This window comes from Eretmochelys imbricata, chromosome 15 (genome assembly GCF_965152235.1).
Source record: "Eretmochelys imbricata isolate rEreImb1 chromosome 15, rEreImb1.hap1, whole genome shotgun sequence".
Taxonomy (NCBI): domain Eukaryota; kingdom Metazoa; phylum Chordata; order Testudines; family Cheloniidae; genus Eretmochelys; species Eretmochelys imbricata.
In genome coordinates this window covers 24,833,339-24,858,887 of record NC_135586.1, presented here as the reverse complement: position 1 = coordinate 24,858,887, position 25,549 = coordinate 24,833,339, and the positions used below count along the sequence as shown (strand labels likewise).

At 47.5% G+C, this 25,549-nt stretch overlaps 1 protein-coding gene across 1 annotated transcript; it reads left to right on the top strand.

The window, feature by feature from the left end:
- Nucleotides 1-1,760: 1,760 nt before the first annotated feature.
- RFLNA (refilin A) lies at nt 1,761-25,549 on the top strand. The gene is made up of 3 exons (XM_077835452.1): nt 1,761-1,979; nt 20,737-20,846; nt 25,195-25,549. Exons 1-3 carry the CDS (start codon nt 1,761-1,763, stop codon nt 25,547-25,549), a joined length of 684 nt encoding a protein of 227 aa, XP_077691578.1.

The window sequence follows — 25,549 nt, the reverse complement described above, 5'->3', positions numbered from 1 at the left end:
GAAATGCTGCTCTCAGAGCCGCTCTCTAGCCCACAGGGCAATGCCCAGCCCTGCAGATGGGCCTATAAATAAGAACCCAGGCAAGTGTAGGGGGTAGCTGGATGAGAGTCAGAGGGAGGCGCCCCCTACACAAAAAAAGCTGGAGGCTGCAGGGGCAGGGTGTGTTGGCCTTGCCTGAGCCAGTAGCAATGCACAGCACCGAAAACGCCAGCGACGGGGCTGCGAGAAGCCGGTTCCCCTGCCGGGGAAGTGACTGAACACGCACAGAAGGGGTGGGGGGCTGGGGTTCGGGAGGGCCCCTTGGTTCTCCACCCACCCCATTAAGCTAAACCAGCGAGCGGCAGGAGGCGGGGAGAACCAGAGCGAGCGGCAGGATTTCCCCAGGATCTCTCCGGCGGCGGCGGCGGCGGCAGCAGCAGCCCCCCGGCGCCCGAGCGCAGGACCGGGCGAGCTCTCCCTGGCGGCCGCGAGCCAGTGCCGAGCGCCCGGTGCCGCGGGGAGCCGCCTGCCGCGGGGGACCGCTTGCTGCACCGCAAGTAAACGGCCGCCGCTTGCGCTCGGCTCCGCGCCTCCTGCCGGCTCTCCGGCCGCACCCGGCCTTCCGCGGCGGGGTGCGGGGCTCCGGGCCCCGGGGTGCAGCAGGGGCGGTTTGCACTTTGCAAACGCACGGGGGACACCCCCCCACCACCACTCCCCGGGGGGGGGGGCTCTCCAACACTGAGCCCCGGGTCCCGGTGGGCTCGCCAGGGGGAGGCGGGGGGCAGTCGCCTGCCCCGTGCCCCCGTCGTGGCTGCCGGGCGTGTTGGGGGCGCAGCAGGAAGGAAGCGTGGTCAAGCCAAGCACAGTATGGGGGGAGGAGGGGGGGCACCAACCCCCAACGCGGCTCCGCTTCACTCCTGGCGTGGCCCGGCGAGGAAGCCCGGGTTCGATCCGCGCCCCCGGCGTGCGGAGAGCGAGGCGAGGGGGGCTGGGCTGGGCTAAGTTTGCCCGTCCCCGTGCACCGAGCACAGGGGCGAATTGGAGGCGGATCCGTGCGGGGCGGAGACGCTGCTGCGGCTGGAGGGGGGCGGGTCGGTGCCCTGCGTTCCCCGCGCCCTGCCCTGGTGGCGCTGTCAGTGGCCCAGGTGCCGGGGTGGGCGGTGGATCGCCGTGGAGAGCCGGGCGCTCTGTTCCGAGGAGAGGGGCTCGGGGTGAGCCAAGCGCTCGACCCCCGGCTCAGCGATGGGTGACAAGGGGAGGGGGGTGGTATCCCCAAGGCGGGGAGCCAGGGGATCTGCGCCTGGCGGAGGGGGGCCCAGTGTGCTTTGCTCTAGGGAGCGAGAGGGTCTCATACGTGCGCTCTGCCTCGGGGACAGGGCTGGGGAAGGGGACGCCCTGCCCCGGTGGTAGGGTCTGGGCGCTCTGCGCCGGGGCTAGGGGTAGGAGTGGAAGAGGGAACGGAACCTTCTTCGGCACCTTTAGCCTCTTGCCCTGGCCTTTGCTGGGGGCAGCGCCCTGGCTCCCCTTCCTTCGGCAGGGCACCCAGCGTGACTGAGGTTTGGAGCGGATCAGGGCTGGTCTTGTCGCTGATGCGCCCTCTCTGCTCCCTTCCCCCGCAGGGTCAGCTCGGGCTGCGGGCCGCTGTGCCAGAGCGGGGGCGGCTCCTTGGCTGGACTGTGGGGTTCCTGGCCGTGCCCGAAGCCCTTCACCTCCTGCTTCAAGCTCAGGGAGGAGACGGATTTTCTTCAGCGTGGCTCCGCTCCCCTCGCTGCTGCCCAGAGATGGTGGGCCACTTGCACCTGCAAGGAATGGAAGAGAGTCTGAAAGAGAAGAGCCGGGAGGGCCTGCTGGACAGTCCGGATTCCGGGCTGCCTCCCAGCCCGAGCCCCCCTTTCTACACGCTGGCTCCCGGGATCATCGAGGGCAGAGCCGGGGGCAGCAGCAGGGGGACGGATCACCCAGGACATGAGCCCAGAAAGGAAGTCAAGGAAGGCAAAGTGGTAAGAGCCTTTCCTGGCGCCCTGGGACCCTACAGCTTCCTCCCAAGGGTGAGAGGCTGGGGTGGTTCCTGTTCCTAGCTCCTCAGGGGTTTAAGTGGGGAACTGTCTCCATCTTTCACTGGGGACCACCCCTTATGCCACATCAGGAGGCTTTTGTTCTGGGATCTGCCCCAGAGAGTTTACAATCCAAATAGACAAGAGGGACAAAGGGTGGGAGGAAGAAAGGGCTTTTGTAGGAGCCTGTTTGGGTGTCAGAGGCAGGCAGGGAATGAGAAGAGTAACTCAGACCCAAACCAGGATTCCAGTAGCCTCCAGGATTGGGGGGTAGGTGTTTAAAATCCAAACCTGCATTTAGGTTTCACAAATGGACCCTCTTATAAACCCAACCCCTTGCACCTCAGGGTGACCTGGATGTGGTCTCCAGTGAGGAGTGAGACTCCCTCATGATGAATCCCTCTCTTCATCCAGGCTTCATGAGATGGGATGGGCCACTGGTGACCCCAGAGGCAAAACATTAAAAGGCTCTTACAGAGCACTTCATGGGTTAATCCTCCCTGAAGACAGCTACACTTCAACTCTGGAACCCCTGCTCCAGCTTCAAACCGTGGAAGCAGCCAGCAGCCTAGTTCCTTACTGTACTGTTAGGACTGGCTGGCAAAGGTTTGACCCCTGGTGGAGAATCAGTGACAGAGTTCAGGGGGGTCTGGGGACATTCAGAGCCCCCATCACTTCCCGGTGGTGAATTATTTGCAGTTTGGAGTGGGAGCTGGAGGATAAATCACAGTAAGCGTTTGCTATTTAAAACACATCAGACACATGCTTCAATTTCCAGTGTAAAGAAAGAAATAAGAAATCAGTCTAGCTCAGTGGCTCTCAACCTTTCCAGATTACTGTACCCCTTTCAGGCATCTGATTTGTCTTGCGTACCCCAAGTTTCACCTCAAGCTACTTGCTTACAAAATCAGACATGAAAATACAAAAGTGTCACAGCACATTATTACTCAAAACTTGCTTACTTTCTCAGTTTACTACCTAATTATAAAATAAGTCAATTGGAATATGAATCTTGTACTTACATTTCAGTGTATAGTATATAAAGCAGTATAAACAAGTCATTGTCTGTATGAAATTTTAGTTTGTCCTGACTTTGCTAGTGCTTGTTATGTAGCCTGTTGTAAAACTAGGTAAATATCTAGATGAGCTGATGTATCCCCTGGCCACCCTCTGCATACCCTCAGGGGCACGTGTACCCCTAGTTAAGAACCACTGGCCTGGGTGACATGGTTCTGTGTAGTAAGAGAGAGTACAAGGCTGCTTAATGCAATGCTACATGGGGCTAGGTCTGAGGTTGTGACTAGACATACCAGAGCTGGCTTCTCAGCTATGCTGAAATGATTTCATTCCAAATCAGTCCGATTGGTTTGTGAGCATGGAGCAACAGTGTTACAGTCATTTCTGCTCTGAATGTGGAACAGTGCACTATTCAGAACCGTTTATGTACATGTGTCAGGGCCGTTGGTATCAGAGACAAGATTTGGAAAGGTTCATGTTCTCTTCCAAAGGATGAAGTTGTTTTTGCTTGAGAGGTGGCTCTGTGCTGCTGCTGTTTGCCTGAATCGTGCTTCAGAGAGTGATGCCGTTTGAAGTCATGCACAGTATGGCTGAACAGTACAGCTCTATTGGTTTTCAGGATTGAACTCCTGGCAGCAGCTATATAGATAGAAGCCGGATTCTGATCATCTTGACAAAGGGTCTGTGAAGTGTTTGAGGGTGGAGACGGATTTAAGCAGATTCATTATGACTTTTGTTCTGCTTCATTTTGTCAATTTCAATCTGTTGCATTATAAATTGCTTTTAAAGACGGAGGTTTAGGAGGATTTTCTGGAGGGAAGGATTTTGCCCAAGGTTCTTTCAAACATTTTTTCTGTTAAAAAACAAACATTTTTTGATGTATTCAACCACATATTTAATTGGCTTAAATACAGAGTAAAAACTTTATGCAGCACAGAGACATTAGCTCTCCATAGGAAAGAATTACACTTTATGAATTTCAGTTACCACTCTACTCCCTTCTTCCCCCTGTGCAGATTTGCACTGAAAGTTCACCTTCATTTCAGTTTTCAGGTTCTCAGGATGTGTTTAACATTTTATTGAAAACTGTCTTTTATACCTTAATATGCCAAAGTCCTCACACGAGCACAAACTGTTGCTCACCAAAGTAATAGGGTGGGTTTTAATTTAAAAAAAACAAATTCATAAAGTAAATATTGAGGTTCCTCACTTAGCAGCTCATCCCCCATGTGAGTAATTTTACACTAACATTTTCATTAACTTCAGGGGCGTACCTACTTGCATAACCCCGTGCCTAAGACTTTGCAGGATCGGGTCCTTGTTATGCAGTCATAAAATGAAATGTGTGAGGAGGGATTAATGAAGGTGTGTTGGACCAAAATACAGCTAGAAACCTGTATAAAACTCTACAACAGAGTCAGATGAGCTGCCATGAAGATAGTTATCAGACCGAGTACACTCTTAGGTCAGCCCCTCCGAAAAGGAGATTGTACAGAATAACACCTTACTTATCAGGGACCAAATTCAACCTTGGTATAAGTGGGTACAAATAATGGAATAGTGGAATACTCTGGATGAATTTACCCCAGGGTCTTACTTCTTGACTCCTGTAGAATAAATATTTCTAAGGTTTATGGAAAAACAAAATTCTATTGTCCAGCTATTTCTTTGATTTTGGACACACATGGATGTTAGGCAGCATTTTGAGAGGTTAATGTTATAATTGTTTGCCAACTGGACACCACATTACAGCCATGTTAGCTGTGAGCCCTTGCTGTTAGGATGTAGGCTTGTTATGTGGTGGATGCTTTTGTGCTCTAGTAGGTGTAGAAGAAACACAGACCCACTCATATAAAAAGCAATCTTATGTTCAAATATGGAGGAGGAAGCAATGCAAATGCTTGAGACATGGGACTGTACCATAAGTGGAGATTTATTCTAAACAGACTTGCAGTTGGCACACTGCAAAATGGTGAAATAAGTTATTTATTAGTTGTATGGGACTATCATTCTACTTTTCTATAAACGGAATTTCGTTCCATCTAATTTCCACTCTGCAAATACTGTGCTTGCACTTGGTTCTGTTACGAAAGTAAAACTATGGAAAATGATGCTTGCGTCATACTATTAAATGTCAGCTTCTAATTAGCTTTCATCTCACCATTTAAGGAGAACTCACAGATCTGTGAGTAATTATGCAATCCATGAATTTGTGCTCCTGTTTTAATTGCCTGCTCTTTGCAGTTTATCAGAGAGCATGCGCAATTGGTGAATCAACAATTAATGCTATTTTCAGACTAAATCCTGCGTGTTTAGCGCCTATTATATTATTATTTGTGGTATTTACACATGAGATAGAGCTGAGAACAGTCTGTGCTATAATACAGTAAAATATGTGTAAGCTATATTCCTAATATCCAAAAATCTATCAGGTACAGTTACAATAAGTCTAGTTGTACCTGGAAAAATAGTTGGGAAATATTTCATGGCATTTCTTATTACAGTATTATCAAAAACTCCCATTTTAATCTTGCTGGGGTTCAGCTATTTTGTTCCAGCTTTAAAGGTAGGTTTAAGAATTTCTCTAGCTCTGGGATAATTCTTGACATACATACTGAAATGATCTTGTATGTACTTCCCAGGGACATTCTTCTGTTTACAGTCCACATTCCCTGTGTTTGGTGTGATTAACTTTAACTATAAAAATGAAAACTCTTCTTTTTTTAATAAGCCAGACTTTGTTTTGAAGACAATGCACCATTTATTCACATTTAACCAGCCAATTTGGCTACAGCTTTGGGATCCAAGAAAATATGAAAGGCAATTTAGAGCCAGAGTAATAAATACCGCAAGCTCAACACCATTATATTAGACTTTGCTTGGAATACAGGGGAACTTACTTTTAATTCTCCCAAGTAAGCCATACGTTGGGGATTCTTCAGCTGCTTTGTGCATAAGGGCAAGAGACCCTATGAGAAGTTATAGCCTAGAAATACAAAGTGACTTTTAGCTATCTTTTAAATTTAAAAGATGACAATTTTTAATTTTTATTCTCAAGCACCTTGAAACTTATGTTACAAAGCATCCCATACATTTTATTAGAAAGACAAGGTAAACGTTGTATGTATGGCTAGGCAGTAAGGAAGACCCCTAACATTAGCTGCAAGAACAAGCATACGTTAACAGCTTTCACAAGAAACCAGCTGCTAGAATGAAGTGGACAGGGATCAAGGGGCAGATTCTCAGACTTCAGTGTAGTTGCCCCCGCAGAGAATTTACTTCTAAGATTGTCCAGGAATATAGTTCTGATGCGGAGGGTCCGATTCTCAGCTCACCGACATAGCTCCGTTGTTTTCAGTGGATTTACACCAGTGGAAATGAGATCAGAATCAGGCTCAAAGGTTCTCTGCTCAGAACTTACTTGTGGGTTTACTGTTTACAACTTTAAAAAACGTTCCTGGGTTGTACTTGCCATCAGCGCGGAGCTGCATAAGGTACACGGGGACTCTGGCGGCTTTGGGGTCCCAAAAAGGGACATCAAGAAGATGCCAGGATTTTCTGGGGGAGGGGGAGTTGCTAGAGAAATATGTGGTATGCAGCTGGGAGTCGTCCCCCTCCCCGCACAGACACACAATCCACAGCTGTCTCAGAGGGCCCAGAAATTCTGTCCCCAAAGGAGGGAAAGTGCGGAGATTCCGGTGCTGAATCATTTGCTCACATTAACATAAAACAAAGAAACAGAAATGGGCCCTGATCAGAGCTCATATGTGGTGTTAGGGCATGGGGGATGGTGAAAGACAGAGGATGAAAACAGGGAAGAATATGGGTGGTTAAACCACAAGGTTGGGAGTCAGGAACTGTCACTCTGGTCCAGTCCCAGACCCATCGTACCTCAGTTTCCCCATGTGTGAAATGGGGACGATACCTCATTCATAGGGGAGTTGAGAGTCTTCACAAAGGCCCTGATTGTGTAAAGAGCTCTGCAGTCAGACTTTTGTGCCTGCATGAAGCCCCATTGGCCACAATGGGGATTTGCCCACACGGAGATCCTTGCAGGAATAAGGCCTCTCCTGTGTCTGGAAGGTAGAAGGCGCTATGGAAGTAGCACACTAGCGCTAAACCACAGTCCTTTGGAAATGCATACGTTCTCTGCTTAGCTTGCCTGCTGCTGCTTACTGGTACTTCAGCATATAAAGAACTGGGTCCATGCCTGGGCCGAGAGTGGGAAGCATCGTATCCATCTGTCTGGATGCAAGTATGTGCTGCGCCACTGAGCCAAACGGCTCTATTTTGCTTTTGCCCCATTTATGCATGTGGGAAAAAAAGTCTGTCAAAATTATTTGGCTGTGCTTGGCCCTTTGTCAAACTAATCTACAGACAAAGCTGCCCCAGCTCCCTCGGTAGCAGGCCTGTCATCTGGGAGCCACGCAGGGCAGAGCCGTCTGTTCCCAGCACTGTCCCATTTGCAACAGGTTCCTTGTTATCTGAAAAGCTGTCCATTAATTTAACCAGGGCAACAGCCCTGTCACTCCACATGAGAAACGTCCCCACCCCAGGGTATTCTACGTAAACAACTGAGGTCCAGATACAGCCCTTTGGATCAAATCCTTACTCGGGGCAAATTTGTCCCATGGGAAAGTCCATGACAGAGAGGAGAACGAGGAGGAAATCGCAGTGTTCCAGGTAGGGCGTGTGGGTTCACCACCACCACCTCACACCCATGGAATGAGCAGGATGTTTGACCCCCAGAATCCCTGGCTTCCTATGACATCCATCCCCAACTCACTGGCCCTGACATGCCTGCTAAGATGGGGCAATGTGCACAGCATGCCAGTCCCTTTGGGTACCACCTCACACCTCCTACCCCACAATGGGCCCTCTGGGGGAGACAGTGCCACGGAGACAGCATGGATGGAGGCGGTCCATACGTGGAAGGTACCTTCTGAGTGAGGAGTGTCTGTGTGTGTGTGTGGGGGGGGGGGGGGTTAGGGGGAAGGGGGATAATGCATCTGTCAGGCCTTGCCCAGGCCAAATGTCCCATCAACTTTGGGTCCTTAAGGGCCAGTTACCAGGTCTTCCTCCCCACCCCCCGATCAAAAGCTGCAGCAGGGCCTAAGGATTAAGCAGGCCATCATCCCTTCTAGGGGGTGAGGTTTGGTGGTCCACAAATCGGACAGGTGGCATGGCCCTTCAAACCTACACACATCCTGAGATCCCTGAGGAAAGTCCACAGAGGTGTGAGACCCCTGGTAAATCCCTCCCTCCCCCCCCCGTTCCAATAGCAGCATGCCCCCCCTCTGAAGCCATGAGACCCTGGTATCCCTGCCCACATCTGAGCCCCACCCATACCCCACAGGAAGCCCTTGAAATTCATGCTGATGGGGTTGGCATTCATTTCCACTCTCACCTCCCTCTCTGCCCTGCACCCGTTTCTGCCAGAATCCAGCACTTGCTCCACCTCATCCCCTCTTATATGAATCTGGGCCCATTTCACCACCTCTTTGAAACATTCCTGGCAGAAGAGAGCTGGCAGGCCCCAGGCACTGCCTAATCTACAAACCATATGCCAGCTCAGCATTCCAGTTACTCACCAGGCTAACATGGTCTTGTTTGTAGACTGCTCCAACTGAGCTATGCGTCTATGTGTTGATTAATATCTCACTCCTAGCAGTCACATGAGTGGGAATCCAAAAATGTCAGGCCTGCATGTAAAGCAGGGCCCAGCCTCTCCTGTCTGTCAAATACAGGGTCTCTCTGGAGGGATGTAGTGTTCTTTTCTAGTCCCCACCAGAGGAGAGTCTTGGGATGCCAGAGCACAAATTGCTGGAAAGGAACTGCGTCTGCTTAGTTTGGGCAAGCAGCTCTCAGTTCATTTCATAGCTACACGGATACATCTTTCTCTCTGTACTAAAGTCCTTCTATGATATAGTGCCCATTGCCCCAAAGATCCCCAAATGCTTTGAAAATTAAATACAGAGGGACAGATCCTCAGTTGCCATCCGGCTGCACAACTCCACTGAATTCACTGATTTACAGATCCTGGCCCCAAACACCGCATATACCTTGTGGGTGAGGGAGAACACAGGGTATGTACGCTGTTGCTGGGCGATATAATTGTCCACTCAGGCAGATGTGCATGTGCTAACTTGAAAAACAGCAGTGTGGCCATGGCAGCACGGGCAGCAGCTTGGGCTAGCCACCCAAGACCCGCAAGGGGTCGGGCAGGATTGTACTCGGGCCGCCACCATGCTGCTCTTTTTAGCACGCCAGCTTGAGCAGAGCTAGTGTCTGTCTGTCTATCCAAGCTGGGAAACACGCTGCACAGATATACACACCGAGCCAGACAGGCGTGCCACAACCAAATCCTGTCTTTACCCAGGCAAAACTTCCACTGAATTTAAATAAAAATTGGGGGAGTTTCGCAAGAATAAAGACTGCAAGATTTGGCACATAATTTTTATATAGATATACAGGAATCACTTCACCAGCTATGAAAATGCAGCCACCTCTAAGGTGGAATCTTTCAGCTAGTTGACACCCCACTGCATCACTATATAACTCTTTTGGACAAGAAGTTAAGTACCATACATTTCCCACTTGAAACAGAAAGTTGATTTAAAGCTGCAGGATGTAATTATCTAAAATTAAATATTCCATAAGACTAGGACTACCAGCCACGCTTTCAATTTGACGTCTCCATTGACTGTTCTCTCTTCCAAATGAAACCTATCCTGTTTCTGGAAACATTATAGTTGCATGAATAACAGGGCTTGTAATCTCCAGTACATCAAGACATTAGCAATGCACAATTATTTATTAACCAAGTGTATCTTACCGGTTAAAACAGACAACATAGATGCGTCTTCACTGAATAACTCAGGCAGATATTTCATTATTGCTGTAAATGTCAGCTTGCTGCAAATGACCTTTTCATGGACCAGTATGTTCATGTGAAATCTGGAAAGAGAGTGGTATGGGGGTTAGCTAGAAGAGGCCGCTGGTGACTTGAATTCAGTTCCTACTTCTGACACTTGGGCAAGTGATTTCATCCTTTGGTTCGTATCTGTCAACCTGTTTCAGCCTGCTGCCCATCACCATAGTATCTGAGCCCTTTCCACATCAAATCAATAGCAGTAGTGAAATCCCTAGTAGATTTCGTGGAGTCTCTGGCTTTGCTCTCTTTTCGGAGTCCAAAGTCATATGGGAGAGGGGTTTGATTTTTTTGTTTCTTTTTTAGATTCTATTAATTTCCTTTCTTGTGTGTGGTTGGTAGGGGTTTAGGGGCAAAAGGGGGTGCCAGTGTTGTCCTTTTTTGTGATGGAAAGGCTCCCCTCCTAGCTTCCCAATCTGCAATCCACTTCCTTCTGTAAAATGCTTAGAGTCTCTGAGCACAATGCATTATAACAGGGCTAAGTATTCATCTGATTCTCTTATTTATTATTTGTGTTACTATAGCGCCTAGGAGCCCTAATCATGGACCAGGACCCTATTGGGCTATGCACTGTACAAACACAGAACAAAAAGACAGACCTTGCCCCATGGTTATCGTGGCTAGAGGAACTCCGGTCTTTGTACTGGCTTATTTATGCAATTGTTCTGAACGGGTAACACCATGCTATATACTCCAAACATTCAGTTCCATTTCCCATAGTCCTCCAGCAGATATTAAGTTGATGGACAGTTGTCCCTGCATAGTAACCCTTAGTAATACTTATGTCGGAATAGATAAAACACAGCTCATGGCAGGGGGTTGAACACCTGTCTGGGGAACCCTTTTTGTGTGTGTTTATCTCGGCGTAGCTTTCAAAAGCAGAGCTTAGCTGCCCAGGCCCTTACATGCCTGAAAGGCACAGGAGTTGAGAAAGAGGGAAAAAATGCTGCCAAACGAGAAATAACTTAAGTTTTTTAGTAACATTTTAACCCTTCGGTGTTAGGGGCAAATTCTTTACTAGAAATTAAATAGTGTATTCTGTCCCTTGTTAAAGACGTGCTTTGGGGTGAAATTCACCCCTTCGCAGAGCAGATGTACCACTGAAGTGCTGGTTTGCAGGCAGAAGTTGTATGGGCCTGGTGCTGACTCTGTACAGGGTTAGTTTGTTCTTGAGCCCTCTCCCAGGTTCCCTCTTGGACTGCTGGGAGCAATCCCATCCCTGGACAGGGCGTAAGGTGGTAACTTTCAGGGGGATGCTGATGGGAGCTTCGGAGGAGGGAGGAATGCCCAGTTGCGTGTCAGAGGACACCAGTGATCCAAAGGGTATGGATTATTAGCTACAAATATCCAATATGTATTTTCATTTCTACCTATAGGCTTAGCCTCTGCTTTCCTTATGGGTCACGAAGGGCTATTTGGGAGGTAGCACTGTTTAATGGCCAGGACTCCTGGGTTCTATTCCCAGCATGAGCGCTGACCTGCTGTGTGATCTGAGACAGCTCAATTCCCCTGGCCGTGCCTCAGTTGGCCCAGTTGCCAGGATTGGGCTCTACCCTTCTCCCACCATCCAGCCCCTGGCAGACACCAAGCATGTCACATTTCAGCCCCAGAGACAAACACTTTGGAAAGCTAGCAATGTTTTTTTGAATCTCAAAATATTGCTGAAATTGGAGGTGGGGAAAAAGTTTGACATTTTGGTGAAACGGCCTCATTTTTCAAACAAGTATAAAGCTGATTCCCCCTTTTTTAACTGTGGAATTTCAGATTTCAGAATAATGGAGAAATTTAAAATGAAAAATCACAAAATCTCCCTTTTTTTTTTTCTCTTTTTAAAACCAGCTTTGACTGCGAATATGTGAAAATAGGGGGTTTAGGTTGGAAATTTTTGCTACCGTAACTCTGGGAACATCTGCCACTAACTCTGCTGTAATGAAGATACAGAGATCGACACATTTAATTTAATCTCCATTCTTCACCCAGTAACTACAGCTTAGATGGAAGGGAAGAGGCTTCAGAACTCTGAATGCTGGAGGGACAAACAGAACCTCAGCTGGGATTCCTCCAAAGAGCTGCTCCATAGGTTTTTGATTGCTTAGAGTGGGGGCAAACTGCAGTGTTCATTGAATGATCTTTCAATGTACGCCAAGTTTATAAGCCACGTAGGCCCTCCACATGCAGAATTTTAAGTGACTTTGAGAGAGTTCTCATGCAGCAGTTGTATGATTGGACTTGTGGACACATTGCCAGGGCATGTTGTGAAAGCCAACTGTATAACTGGGTTCAGAAAGAATTAGATAAGGTGGATAAGTTCATCAATGGCTATTAGCTAAGATAGTCGGGGATGCAACTCCATGCTCTGGGTGTCCCTAAACCTCTGACTGACAGAAACTGGGACTGGATGACAGGGGATGGATCACTTGATTGTCCTGTTCTGTTCATTCCCTTTGAAGCCACTGTCAAAAGACAGGATACTGGGCTAGATGGACCATTGGTCTGACCCAGCATGGCCGTTCTTAAGTTCTTGTGTAATTAGTTGTGACACTGTGACTGTCTCTGATGATAGAGTGGCAATCACCAGCTCAACATGTCATTCTGCAGTTCTGTGCTTTATTGATTACCCAAATATGTGTAGCTTTTATTTCTCAAATTAAGCCTGCAGGAGCGATGCAAACGTTGCTTTACATTTGGTACCTACACCAATATATCATTTTCTACTTTGATCGCTCCCCTGCCAGTACCTTTGCAAATTCCATAGGCTGCATAAAAATGGCCCCGTCACCAGCATTCAGGACTAGACGCATTTGAAGACTGGCTTCTGCTCCCATTGAAGTGAATGGCAAAACTCCCATTGAGTTCAGTTGTGTAGGACGGGCCTTTGCTTTGCAACACACAGGGTTCCGGTTCCTGTGACAGGCTTCTGTTTCCAGGGGAGGGGCCCAGTTGTATTAATCAGTTAATTACTTCAACAAGCACCTAGCGCTGCTGTGTCCATGATCTGATTTAGCAGGACACACACCGTGCAATCAGCTATCTAACATTCTCCATTCGCAGACCCCCTTTGCACACAAGTCTGGGCAAAAGTACAGATTTCATGAAGTGCTGTGGGCATTGCTCTCTGAGTCACATGGACTATCTTGGCTCCAGTGTCCTACTGTCCTGGGATGCACACAATGCCCCTTGAATCAGCACACGACCTGTCCGTGTTAGTAAGGAGCATGAGATCAGCTGTGCAGAGCTGAGAACAGAACTGTGCTCTGGAGAGGCACTTGGGGGAAACATTACGAGGTCTGGACTTCTAATGTGCTAATCCCTCAAGAATGCTCCCAGTTACCTTGTCACCAAGTTTGCTACTCAGCGCTGTAATGAACCGGTGTTGGCTAAAGTGGAAGGGGGATTATTGGACAGGTTCACTGAAATCAGCTAGCACATGAAGGGCAGCTGAATTCCAAAAAGTTCCTTTCCCTCTTGGCAATGGAAGTAAATGACGCATATTCCCGTCACTTAAAATGTGGAGTAAGACAACACTCAACTGACCTAGTATATGAGATTCATCCCTCACTTGCAGCATTTTGATCATTGGTCCAGGTGTTTGACTAGCTCTTTGATCAAGTGGTTTGATAACATGTAATGGGCATGTTGGTTGGGATGCTGGAGCCAAAGCTTTTGCCCACTGTGACCTGACAAAGAGCTCTGTGTAGCTCAAAAGTTTCTCTTTCACCAACAGAATCTCTCTGATTGAGGGAGATATTTTCAAAAATCAATAGGAATTGGGCTCCTAAATCCCTTAGGTGTTTTTGCACATTTCCCCCTTACTATTTAATACTTTCAGTTCAACTATATTTTATGTGGTTCCCTCCAAGGGTTCATGTGTCAGATCCAATTATCAGAAGGACAAGATGTCGTGGTGATGAGTGCAGTATAAATACCTACCTATATGCAATCAGATAGAGTGGAGTTAATAAAATGCCAAGAACAAACTGAATTATTGTAGGAATTGCCTCTATACACTGTTTTAGTTCTCTGCGCATGCCTTAAGATGGACGCGTTTGCAGGAAACAGTGCAGGGAAAAGCAGAGCTATCACATGCAAAGTCTTTGCAGGGTGATGGTTTAAGGGGAAATATGACAGGGTGAAGTGTTTGATTGCAGAGTAGCAGGAAATCTGATTTTGGGTGCCAAAGCGGCTTCCTTGGTTGTGACAGCAGCTGTCCTTACCCACTGTAGGAGATGGCAAATGCACATGACATCAACTCCACTGTTTAGATTTTAAAATAACTGTGTACCCATAAGCCAAAGCAAGCTGAGCTCGAGTCTCCTTGAGGACTGCGATGTAGCATGTATAGCTGCTGCAGCTCTGTTTTCTCGTGCTGTCCTCCTGTCAGCTCGCACATGCTAAGCAGGGTTGGACAGGGTGAGGAGGAGGAGGGAATCCTGCCAAGGAAAATCCAGATGATGCTGGAAAGAGAGCTGATAATTCAATAGGCAGGTGCTTTTCCCTCTGGGTCAGTTCCAAACCAATGCCCCAGCATGTGGCTGGGGGCTGCTGTACTGTCGGAGGTGCTGTCTGAAAAGCCCCAGCTTCTTGTGGGCTTCTCAAAGACCCAGGGGCACTTCGTATCAGGAAAGAAGCGTTAGCCCCAGTAGGCTGGGTAGAGTCCAACCTTGAGCATTTCCCTCTGCCACCTGAACTCTGTCATTTCAATCGGGTCCAGTGTTCTTTGCACTACATCCTGTTCTGCCGAATGGGGGCAAGGGAATTCCTGCACATCATTTGGATATCAGCTGGGAAAGCCCTGTGGGGGGCTGGGGAGAAGGTTGTCTTCTACATGTTTTGCATTGCTCATTGTTCTTCTCAAATAGACATTGCCAGCATCTGTCCCTCCAGTGAGCCGGAGCACTGAAGTATTGTTTTAGGCATTTCCTTCCCTCTTTCCCAATAACTAGTCAGTTACTATAGGGCTGGCACCAACACTATGCAAATCCTCCAACAAGGTAATAAAAAGCCATGCATGTGTTCAAGTCTGTTCCTCGCTGCAGGGGCCAAATTCCTCCCTTCTGTCCCATGCAAACAGAATTTTGCCCTGGATGTTTTGACAATGCTCATTTCTATAGACATTATTTTGTCTATCCAGGTCTGTGCCTGGCACTGTCCTTTCAGGCCCCAGCTACCACCTGCTGGGATATTGGTTCAGAATGGACTGAAAGGGGAAAAGCACATAGGATGCCCTCCTCTTGGAGGGATCCCATCCACATCCTCACAGAGTCCAACCCTGGGGATCCCAATGCTGACAATCTCCTAACCTTAGCTACCAGTAAAGAGAAACCGGACTCTTTTAAAAGAGAGATTTTGGTAAAACATGACCATGGGCACAGCCTAGATCCTCAGTTGGTGTAAAATCAGTGTAACTCTACTGAAATCAATGGCATAGTAGTGATTTACTCCAGCTGAGGATCTGGCTGATTAGAAACATAGGAACTGCCTGACTGGATCAGACCCCAGGTCCATGTAGTCCAGTATCCTGTCTTTGATAGTGGCCAGCACCAGATTCTTCAGAGGACAATGTCAGAACCCTGTAGGAGTAGATGTGGGATCATCTGACTCCCCTGCCCCCCTTATATTCCATCCTGCTCTCTGATTGTTAGATTCCATCTAGATAGACAGGGTTAGATTACAAACATCGGTGACCAAATTGAAATCTGTGGAGTTATGCCAAGGATAAATTTGGTCATAGAATTATAAAAACCAAGACAAAGCCAGCAAATTCTTTTGCACTAAAAATGCATGCTGATTGCTGATGTTACAGAACAAGATGGCACATATAGCCTGCTCTAATGTCTAAACATCCTCTGAGGGGAATCATCATGTTATTCTTTTCTATTTTACTACTTCTGCCTGTGTGCACTCACACTGAGGGCACCCAGCAGCTAGTTACGTTTCTCTCTCGTTTGCGCAATCCCAATTGGTGCATAAGGAGGGATGCATATTCCCACCTCAGCTTCCCACTCCAGGAGAAGCAATCTGCAGTGCTTTGCAGGTGATTCACCCAGCATGCTTGCAGTTAGCAGATGCTGCAAATGTGTCTGTGTACAATTTGCGCCCCCCCCAAACAACAACAAAACCCTCTTGCAGATTAGGTGCTTTCAAACAGAGCACCTGCCATAGACAAGAGGTAAAAGCTAGCATACAGATCTAAGGCAAGGCATGTGTATACGGTCATGGAAGATAGCCCTGTAAAAGAATCACATGCAAAAGGCAAAGAGCTTTATTTACAAATAGAAATGCCCACCCCTCCCTCGTGAGTGTTGAATGCGAGCCAGGAATAAGCAGGAACGACCTTTCCCATTTGGACAGGAGATGAAAGTCAGTGGAGACAAGCCTTTTCCATAGCACTGTGCAAATACTGGCTATTATCGATGATGGAGCAGCAACATTTGATAAAAGGAGGGGGTTTTTTTTAATGTCACTGGTTTAAAAAGAACTGGCTGGTAACAGAGCAACACGGTAAACTAGAGTCTGTGGTCCTGAGAATTCAGATGCAACGTTGAAACTTCATTGCCTGTCAAAAGCAAAAGCTCTCAGTTTATGCACCCCTTAAACCCAGGTGGTCTGCTGTTGTAAATCGGGATTGTTCCATTGAAGTCAGTGGAATTATGCCAATTTACACCACCTGAGGATATGGCCCAAGGGGCTTACAGGGAACTTAAGTGGTGCATAGGCCTGGAGCTGGCCCTCTGCAGAGGAATAAATTTCATTCTAGAAAAGTATTTAGGTCTTGCTTTTTACTTTCTAGAACTACGTGGTCTGAGCATGGAGTAGAAGCTCCAAAGTCTTCCTTTTCAATTCAGGCTAAGCCCCCCAAAGTCTGATGCATCTCAGAACCTCTTGCCTGTGTAGAGACAGCTGGAGACCGTCTTAGAACAGGGCCTCTGGAGAGTACCACTACTTCCTGCGGCCTGTTGGGCCGAGTACACCATCGCAGCAGATTCACTCAGCCGTAAGGAACCCAGAGGTGAAAGACAATTCAAAGAGAGGGGGAAGCTGGAAGCCATTGATTCTGCTACCGTCAAGGGGATCCTCCATGTTCTTAGACTATTCACTGTTATTGAATGGGCGACTGCTGAGAAATGGGCTCGGGTTCTGTCGTGCATAGATTCAGCTTGCACTGGGTGGAGAGAATGTTTCCAAGGGTTTTTCACCCCCCTTAAAGACCTTTAAACCCTGCCCAGAGGCCTCCAGACATCTCCCTAGAGGGACACCAGGTTCCTGTGTTTCATAAATCAAAGCCAACGGCAAAGTGGCTGTGGGGAGTGAAACACACAACGCGGCAGCCTTCCGAGGGAGTGCCCCAGAGCTAACGTAGCAGCTGCACTGGCTCCAGACAACAGATGCTGGTTCATTCGATCTGGGAACTTATGTTTAAGGATATTGTGCTGGAGAGGAGTTCACGATTAGCTTTCCTGGTGGTCAGGGGGAGCCTTTTTCATGTCCTGTGGCACATTTCTGAAAATGCCTTACCCCTAAGCCCCTCCTCCCTGCCAAGAACTTCAGAGGTCAGATTTGTTGCTGATGTAAATTGGAGCGGTTCCATAGAGTCATAAATTTGTAGGCCAGAAGGGACCATTGTGGTCATCCAGTCCAACCTGCACAACACAGGCCGTAAGATTTCTCCTTGTAATTCCTGCTGTAGACCCAATAATTTGTGGTTGCACTAGAACACATCTCATATAAAGACACTCAACGATTTCAAATGATGGAGAGCCCACCACATCCCTTGGTAAGTTGCTCCAACGGTTAATTGCCTTCAGTGCAAAAACTCTGCACCAGTAACTTCCCTGGAACTCAATTTATACCAGCAGAGAATCTGGTCCCAGATCTAAGGAGAAAGAGTCTTAAGCAGCTTTCCCTGTGTGCTAGAGAAGCTACTGGGCTTTGTGAGAATAGACAGCTACATTATATTGTTGGAAGAATCTCAGTGTCTCAACATTATTTCGGAGAACTTTATGGGTCCTCCAATACTTCCCCACTACTGATCAATCAATCAGACCACGTAGATGATTATTTTCCCATTAGGCTTTATGTATGAAGACCTTCTAAGGTGTTCAAGGGTTCTGAATAAATGACTGGGTCAAAATCTAAAATGTAGAGCATGCACAAATTTACTCTGTACTTCGGGGAGGAATAGAGAGAGAGAGAGAATGTGTTTCTTGATAGAGGACAAGAGAGTAACTAGAAATTTGGAATCCCTCGCTGTTCCCCAAGCTGTCTGAATCCATTTTATTCAGTTTGCTTTAGAGACGGGTCAAACGGAGAACTATTTGTCTGAACCCCTGAACATTGGTGCTTTGGATTAAAGGGAATCCTTGGCGTTTGCCCATTGTTAGCTTGCTTCATTAAGAAGACATTGAGGCTGAAATGTTTGCAAATTGAGTTTCAAATGGTAGTCAGGGAGGCGCTCTAGATGTTCGGGATATTATCTTTATTATAGGACGGGATGTGATTTCCACTGACAACTGTAACATTTAAGACTAAAAGGCAGATTTTCAAAGGCATCCAAATCCCAGTGATTTTCGATGTGAGTTGGGTACTTATCTACCATTTGTGCCCTCCTCACCGAACCAGTTTTTCTGACACCATCATCCCATGTAGGAGTTGCAAAGCAGCTACATTCACAAGCTTCAGGAGAAGGTGCTCAGAGTCTGTCCCAGTGCTCTAGGTCACTTTGTTTTAAAGCCCCAGATTCACAGGGCTGCTGCTATGAACGGAGCTGAGAAAATATAACGAAAGGTGCCAATTAATCTCCCCAATGTCCCAGTGTGCTCTCCTAGGCTAGAGGAACAAACATTCCAGGAGGTTTTCATTGGTGAAGAAAAAGCAGAAACCGCTGTGGGGCGGTGAATAGCTTATTTGCTGAACTCAGCGGTAGGGTGCTCCGCCTCCCTGCAGGTCCCCTGGACATTTGGGGATTGCAGTATTTCTAGCAAGGAGCAAGGACCGTGAGGGCTACTCAGCTGCAGGGGTGAATAGCCCAAATCAAGGTACATCAGGCTGGATTCTCCGTTACAAGAGAGGGGGCTGGTTGCAGCTCCCTGATGCAGAGCTGCCCTGCCCCGGTGCAAGTTGGAGCTGCAGCTCCACAGGGACCATACTCCGAAGGAGAATTGGGGCAATGGAGCTCTGTTCTGCCATGCCCCTGACACTCCCCCTGGCAGAGGAGGGGTAGCGGGAGATGCTTACCCTGTGCAAAGTGGATGTAGCAGACTGGGGAATGTGGCCTATGATGTTTTAACTTCTCCATTCCCACTGGAGTAAGTGGGTGTTTGTGCATCACTATGTAATGCCCCAGCACAGAGCACTAATTGGGGGAAACAAAGCCACTGAGGCTCTCATGCGCAGTGCTTATTGGAAAACGTATTGAAACTCGAAGCTTTGTTAGATCCCTGCCTCAAGAAGGATTTTCCTCATGATCCTTGGGCAGTGACATTTCAAGACAGAGGTTGAGCAGTGAGTATCCAGGTGGACTCCATCCTATGTAGTTCAGAAGCAGGAGAGGAAGGAATATACAAAACACAGATGCACCCTCAGCAGGTCTGAACCACCTCACCCTCACCCTTCCCAAACGCTAGATCCACCTCCAGATCTGGAACTTTGCTGATCAGGCCCATTTTGAGCAGGGGACCCCATATGAAAACTATCTAGTCTCACTGGCTCACAATAGCAGGAGCAATAAGGGAAGAGAAGAAGAATTCAAATGAAAAAGATATATGGGAAGGGGATAAAATTCCAAATGAAAGAATCTGCAGGGTAGAGAGGCAACCCTGGATTGTAGGGCTAGATCAGCTTACGTCAGGGCTGGGCGCTCAGAAGGAGGCACTGCGGTGGGACGGCTACTGGCAGTGTCTAGGGTGGAGCTGGCAGAGACTCCGCTGTGTAATGCTAATCTGGTGTTGCAACCAGAGTGGGAGAAATGAAAGCAACCACATAAGTACAGATAGTGTTACTGGGGATGCACCATCGGGCCAAACCACTTGAAAAGCCGATCAGAGTCTGTATAGCGCCTGTTCTTGCACCTCCCAGTTTGTGGGTTGATTTAAATTGGTGTTGACGTCAAAGGAGCTACCCCAGCTGAGGATCTGGCCCCACCTTTGATAAATGAGCCTTTGAGCTTTGTAACCTGAGCAAGGAAGGATCCCTCCTCCCCATGCACTGACACAAACAAATCTACTGGATAACCATTGTGAGCTCTACTCTGCTCCCAGAAGTAAGAGGGACTGTAAGTTGGAGTTAAAGGGCCTCGGGGGAAGGGGCAAATTCAGACCTGGTGCAACTGAGTGCAATGCCAATGAAGTCATTGGCCAGATTCTCTTATTGACACTATGGTGAATCCACAGTGATTCCATAGAAGTCAATGGAGTTACCTGGGATTTACACCAGTCTAGCTAGCAGCAAAGTTTGGCCCCTTGTGATGTAAAGCCATTACACCAGCAGTCTCACATGAGTTGGTGCTGTCTCTCCAGCCCGTGTCCACATCTCAAAAAGCACCTGCCACAGGGGATGTCTTCTTGGGCAGTCCCAGCAGAGCATGAACCCGGGGGGTCTGAATTCAAGTGAGTTGCGCCCACCTTCACCAGAGTTGAATTTGGCCATAGCGCCGGTGGCATGTTCAATGACTGAACAGTGTATGTTGTAAATAACACCAGCAGCATTCTGCTGTGTCCTAATGCTTGATGTGCTGTTCTTTCCCCGTTTGTCCTCTAGGTCCCTTACCTTCTTGTGAACTCTTCTGTGCCAGAGATGAGGCCTCGAATGTTCCCGGTGTTTTTTGGCGAAAGCATTGAGGTCAACCCTGAACCTGTGCAGGAAATTAGGTACATATGGAGGGGTTTCTTCCCTCCCCCGGTACATTTTCTTCTGCAAAAGATTAACTGTGTTTATCAATGGGTGTCACGGTTATTTTGTTGGGGGTGAAGGGGAGGAGGAAGTCGGAGATTAATTCCTGAACTGAAAAGAAACTGACGGGTGGTGGAAGCGAGGGTGGTTCCGGGGTTGGTAATAGGAGATGGAGGTCTTCATTTCCAGATTATATCAAATGCAGTCCAGGCCGGGATAGAAAACCATTACCATCTGGAATGCGGAACGAGCTGGTGGTCTCCGTAACTGGCGTCCATTTTTATTGGTGCTTGCAGCAGAGAAGCCAAGGTTAGACTCATCTCCATGGGGCAATCTATCCTCTGCCCCCTAAGGGCAGTCCTTCTAGCTGACATTCAATGCTGGGAGGCTGGTGCTTTGCTGCCTATGCGGTAGCGGGGCTCACAGTCTGGGTCTTGTCTTGCCAGCCTGGAATTCACTTTAAAAACACCAAGTTGCATTTTCAGTACTGTTACTCACCCAGCTTGTGGTAATAATTAAAGAGGGAGGGGGGAAGGGGAGGTTGTGTATGCAACTCCCCCCAACCCACACAAAGACCGTCCTGGGAACGTACCCGGATAAATCTCTGGTTACCCAGGACAGCTGGTAGGCATGTTTTTATGACGATTACACAGGAGTCTTGTTTTATGTGCACCAAGCGACTTGCTTCCTTACACACCTAGCTGTGCAAAATACATTAAGGCAGATCATGTTACACGTGCCACATAATCCTCCAGGCTCCCTCCAGGGTGGAGGTAATTGACATGCACACACCCAGCTTTTAATCTTTTTTCACAGAGCTGCAAATTCCTTACCTGCTGATTGCAGCTGAAAGGTTTGGAGCAGTAAAACGCATGGAAGTCCCACAGCTCCCTGCAGTCTGAGCTTTCATAATAAAAAATATGGTATAACTGTAGCAACTAGGAGCTGTTCATGGATGAGGACCCCATGCTGCTAGGTGTTGTATGGACACAGAACAAACAAAAGACAGTCTCTGTCCCAAAGAGCACACAGTGTAAGGATATTTACCTTGCAGGGTTAGCGACTTGTGCACATGAGCCAGTAGAGAAGGTTAGGTGCACAATGGAATATAGATAGAGAAACTAACGAGGATAGAAGAGTCATTGTTAATTATCTTGGTGTCTATTTTTTATCCTCATCTTAATGGTGGCTGAGCCCCACAGTGCTCATTTTGTGTAGGCAGTGTGAACCAGACCTGGCAGCTTCTCCCTGTTTGGGCTGGGATTTTCTAGGGCTGTCAAGCGATTAAAAAAATGAATGGTGATTAATTGCACTGTTAAACAATAATAGAAAACCATTTATTTAAATATTTTTGGATGTTTTCTACATTTTCAAATATACTGATTTCAATTACAACACAGAATACAGTGCTCACTTTATATTTATTTTTGATTACAAATATTTGCAATGCAAAAAACAAAAGAAATAGTATTTTTCAATTCACCTAAGATAAGCACTGTAGTGCAATCTCTTTATCATGAAAGTTGAACTTACAAATGTAGAATTATGTACAAAAAAACCCTGCATTCAAAAATAAAACAACGTCAAACTTTAGAGCCTACATGTCCACTCAGTCCTATTTCTTGTTCAGCCAATTGCTCAAACAAGTTTGTTTACATTTGCAGGAGATAATGCTGCCCGCTTCTTGTTCACAATGTCACCTGAAAGAGAGAACAGGTGTTCTCATGGCACCATCGTAGCCAGCATCGCAAGATATTTACGTGCCAGATGCGCAAAGAATTCATATGTCCCTTCATGCTTCAACCACCCTTCCAGAGGACCTGTGTCCATGGTGATGACTGGTTCTGCTCTATAACAATCCAAAGCCGTGCGGTCCGATGAATGTTCGTTTTCATCGTCTGAGTCAGCAGATGGTTTATTTTCTTTTTTGGTGGTTCGGGTTCTGTAGTTTCCGCATTGGAGTGTTGCTCTTTTAAGACCTCTGAAAGCAAGCTCTACGCTCATCCCTCTCAGATTTTGAAAGGCACTTCAGATTCTTAAACCTTTGGTCGAGTGCAGTAGCTTTCTTTAGAAATCTCACATTGGTACCTTCTGTGTGTTTGCGGGAAATCTGCAGGAAAAGTGTTCTTAAAATTAACATGTGCTGAGTCATCATCTGAGATTACTATAACATGAAATATATGGCAGAATGCGGGTAAAATAGAGCCGGAGACATACAATTCTCTCCCAAGGAGTTCAGTCACAAATTTAATTAACTCATATTTTTAAGGAGCGTTATCAGCATGGAAGCATGGTCCTCTGGAACGGTGGCCAAAGCATGAAAGGGCATACGAATGTTTAGCATATTTGGCATGTAAATATCTTGCAATGCTGGCTACAAAAGTCCCATGTGAACACCTGTTCTCACTTTCAGGTGACATTGTAAAAAAGAAGCTGGCAGCATTATCTCCCGTAAATGTAAACAAACTTGTTTGTCTTAGCAATTGGCTGAACGAGAAGTAGGACTGAGAGGACTTGTAGGCTCTAAAGTTTTGCACTGTTTTGTTTTTGAGTGCAATTATGTAACAAAAAAAATCTACATTTCTAAGTTGCACTTTCACAATAAAGAGATTGCACTACAGTACTTATATGAGGTGAATTGAAAAATACTGTTTCTTTTGTTTATCACTTTTACAGTGCAAATATTTGAAATAAAAAATAATAATACAAAGTAAGCACTGTACACTTTGTATTCTGTGTTGTAAATGAAATCAATATATTTGAAAATGTAGAAAAACACCCAAAAATATTTAATATATTTCAATTGGTATTCTATTGTTTAACAGTGCGATGAAAACTGCGGTTAATCGCGATTCATTTTTAAAATTGTGATTAATTTTTTTGAGTTAATCACGTGAGTTAACTGCGATTAATTGACAGCCCTAGATTTGACCCCTCACTGGCATTTCTGTAGAACCCAAACCATCAAGCAATCTCCATCCACTCCCTCAGGCTCCTTGGTTTATGGCTAGCTCAGGATTTCCTCTGCCCATTTTGGCACAGCTTTTTGAGGTTTTGCCGGGTCACTTCACTCCCTTTTTCCTCTACTGCAGCCTAGTTTGGGGCAAATGGCTTTGTGCTCTAGGGGACATGCACAAGGTCCCTTTGTAAATCAAGCTACCATTGCTCTAAGCAGGTGATCCTTTGCTCTAATATGGGAGGGATGGGAAGAAGGTGTTAAACAGCTCATTCAAGCCCCCTCTAGTTCCCTTTAATAACCACGTCCATGGTGTTATTTTCTTGCCAAGTGAGGGCAGGAGTGGACACTGGTGCACAGCAGAGACTGGAAAGGCATCTGCTTTAGGGCCACCTAAGGGTCCCCATTAGGGGTACAGGAGCATCAACCAATAGCGGCAGTTTTCACCCAGCTTGCATGCCCATTTCCCATGATCACCAGCCTGTCCCTGTGCACTACCCATAAGGGAGGGCTGCCTCTTTCCGGCACAATGCCAGGGGAAGATTGTGCGCTGCATGATGACAATCTAGGTGACATGCAGCATGATTTAAAAATCAAGGGAACCCTTTTCCGTCATGGTTAATAGCGATGCTCCAAGAGACTAGCCGCAGAAGCCGTGCCAGAGGCCACTGATGTGTTTGGGGTAGAGACTAGGAAGCCAGCACACCACCCTGTGGAAAAGCAGGGGTGGGCCACGGATGCACCTAAAATGTCAGGAATCTTTGACCAGGCTCACCCTTCCAGCCTCTGGCTGAACATCTGTTTCTCTCCAATTCCTCTGTCTCCCACATACGGGGCACCAGCAACAAGTGGCCAACAGCTGTGCCCTTTACTGCTGCCTCTGGGCTTGCTTCCACTGTGGAAAAGAGCTAAAAGGGATCCTGGCTTAGGGCTGGGATAACCCTAAGACCCAAGGAAGGACAGGGATGACACTGCAAAGCAACCAAACCTGAGCTGTTCTGCTGTGCAGGGAAAGGGGCAGGAACCCATGTGCCTGTGCAGGGGGTCCCAATGCTCTCTATGGCATGCAGCCAGGCTCCAGGGAAGGGGATCCTTGTGCCCCACCATCCATGGGGAGTTGGGATCCTGGATTCACTACTATGCAGAAGTACCAGGAGCTGGGTGGGTATAGCAGCGGAGATGGCTATTGCAAACCTGTGGTTGCAGCAAGGACGTTCTGCTGCTGCTCTGCGCCAGGGGGACCATGTGCCCAGCCCTCCCTAGAGCACCATTTGCTTTCATTGGGCCAGTATCCTGGCAGAAGATAGGAGCGGGTCAGCACAGAACCCTCCTGCTCTATGCGCTCCCTGACTTCTTGCTGTACTTTTCAGGTGCAACTCGGAGGTGAAATATGACTCAGAGAAACACTACAGGGACGACATCTTCTATGGACCCATCCCCACCGTGACCGCCTACAGCGAGACGGTCATCGCCACGCCTAACTGCACCTGGCGGAACTACAAGTCGCAGCTGATCTTCGAGCCCCGCCAGAAGCCCCTGCGGTTCCAGAGCACAACCATCATCTTCCCCAAATGCACCAAGAACATTTACCGAACCACCCTCACTTACAGCCTGGGCTGTGCCAAGCGCTGGTTCGCGTCCAGCGTGCAGCTTGAGCTCTGCGAGGAAACCAGCCCCTGCGTCATCTACAGCGAGACCCTTTCATCCGCCCATGCGGGGCTCTGA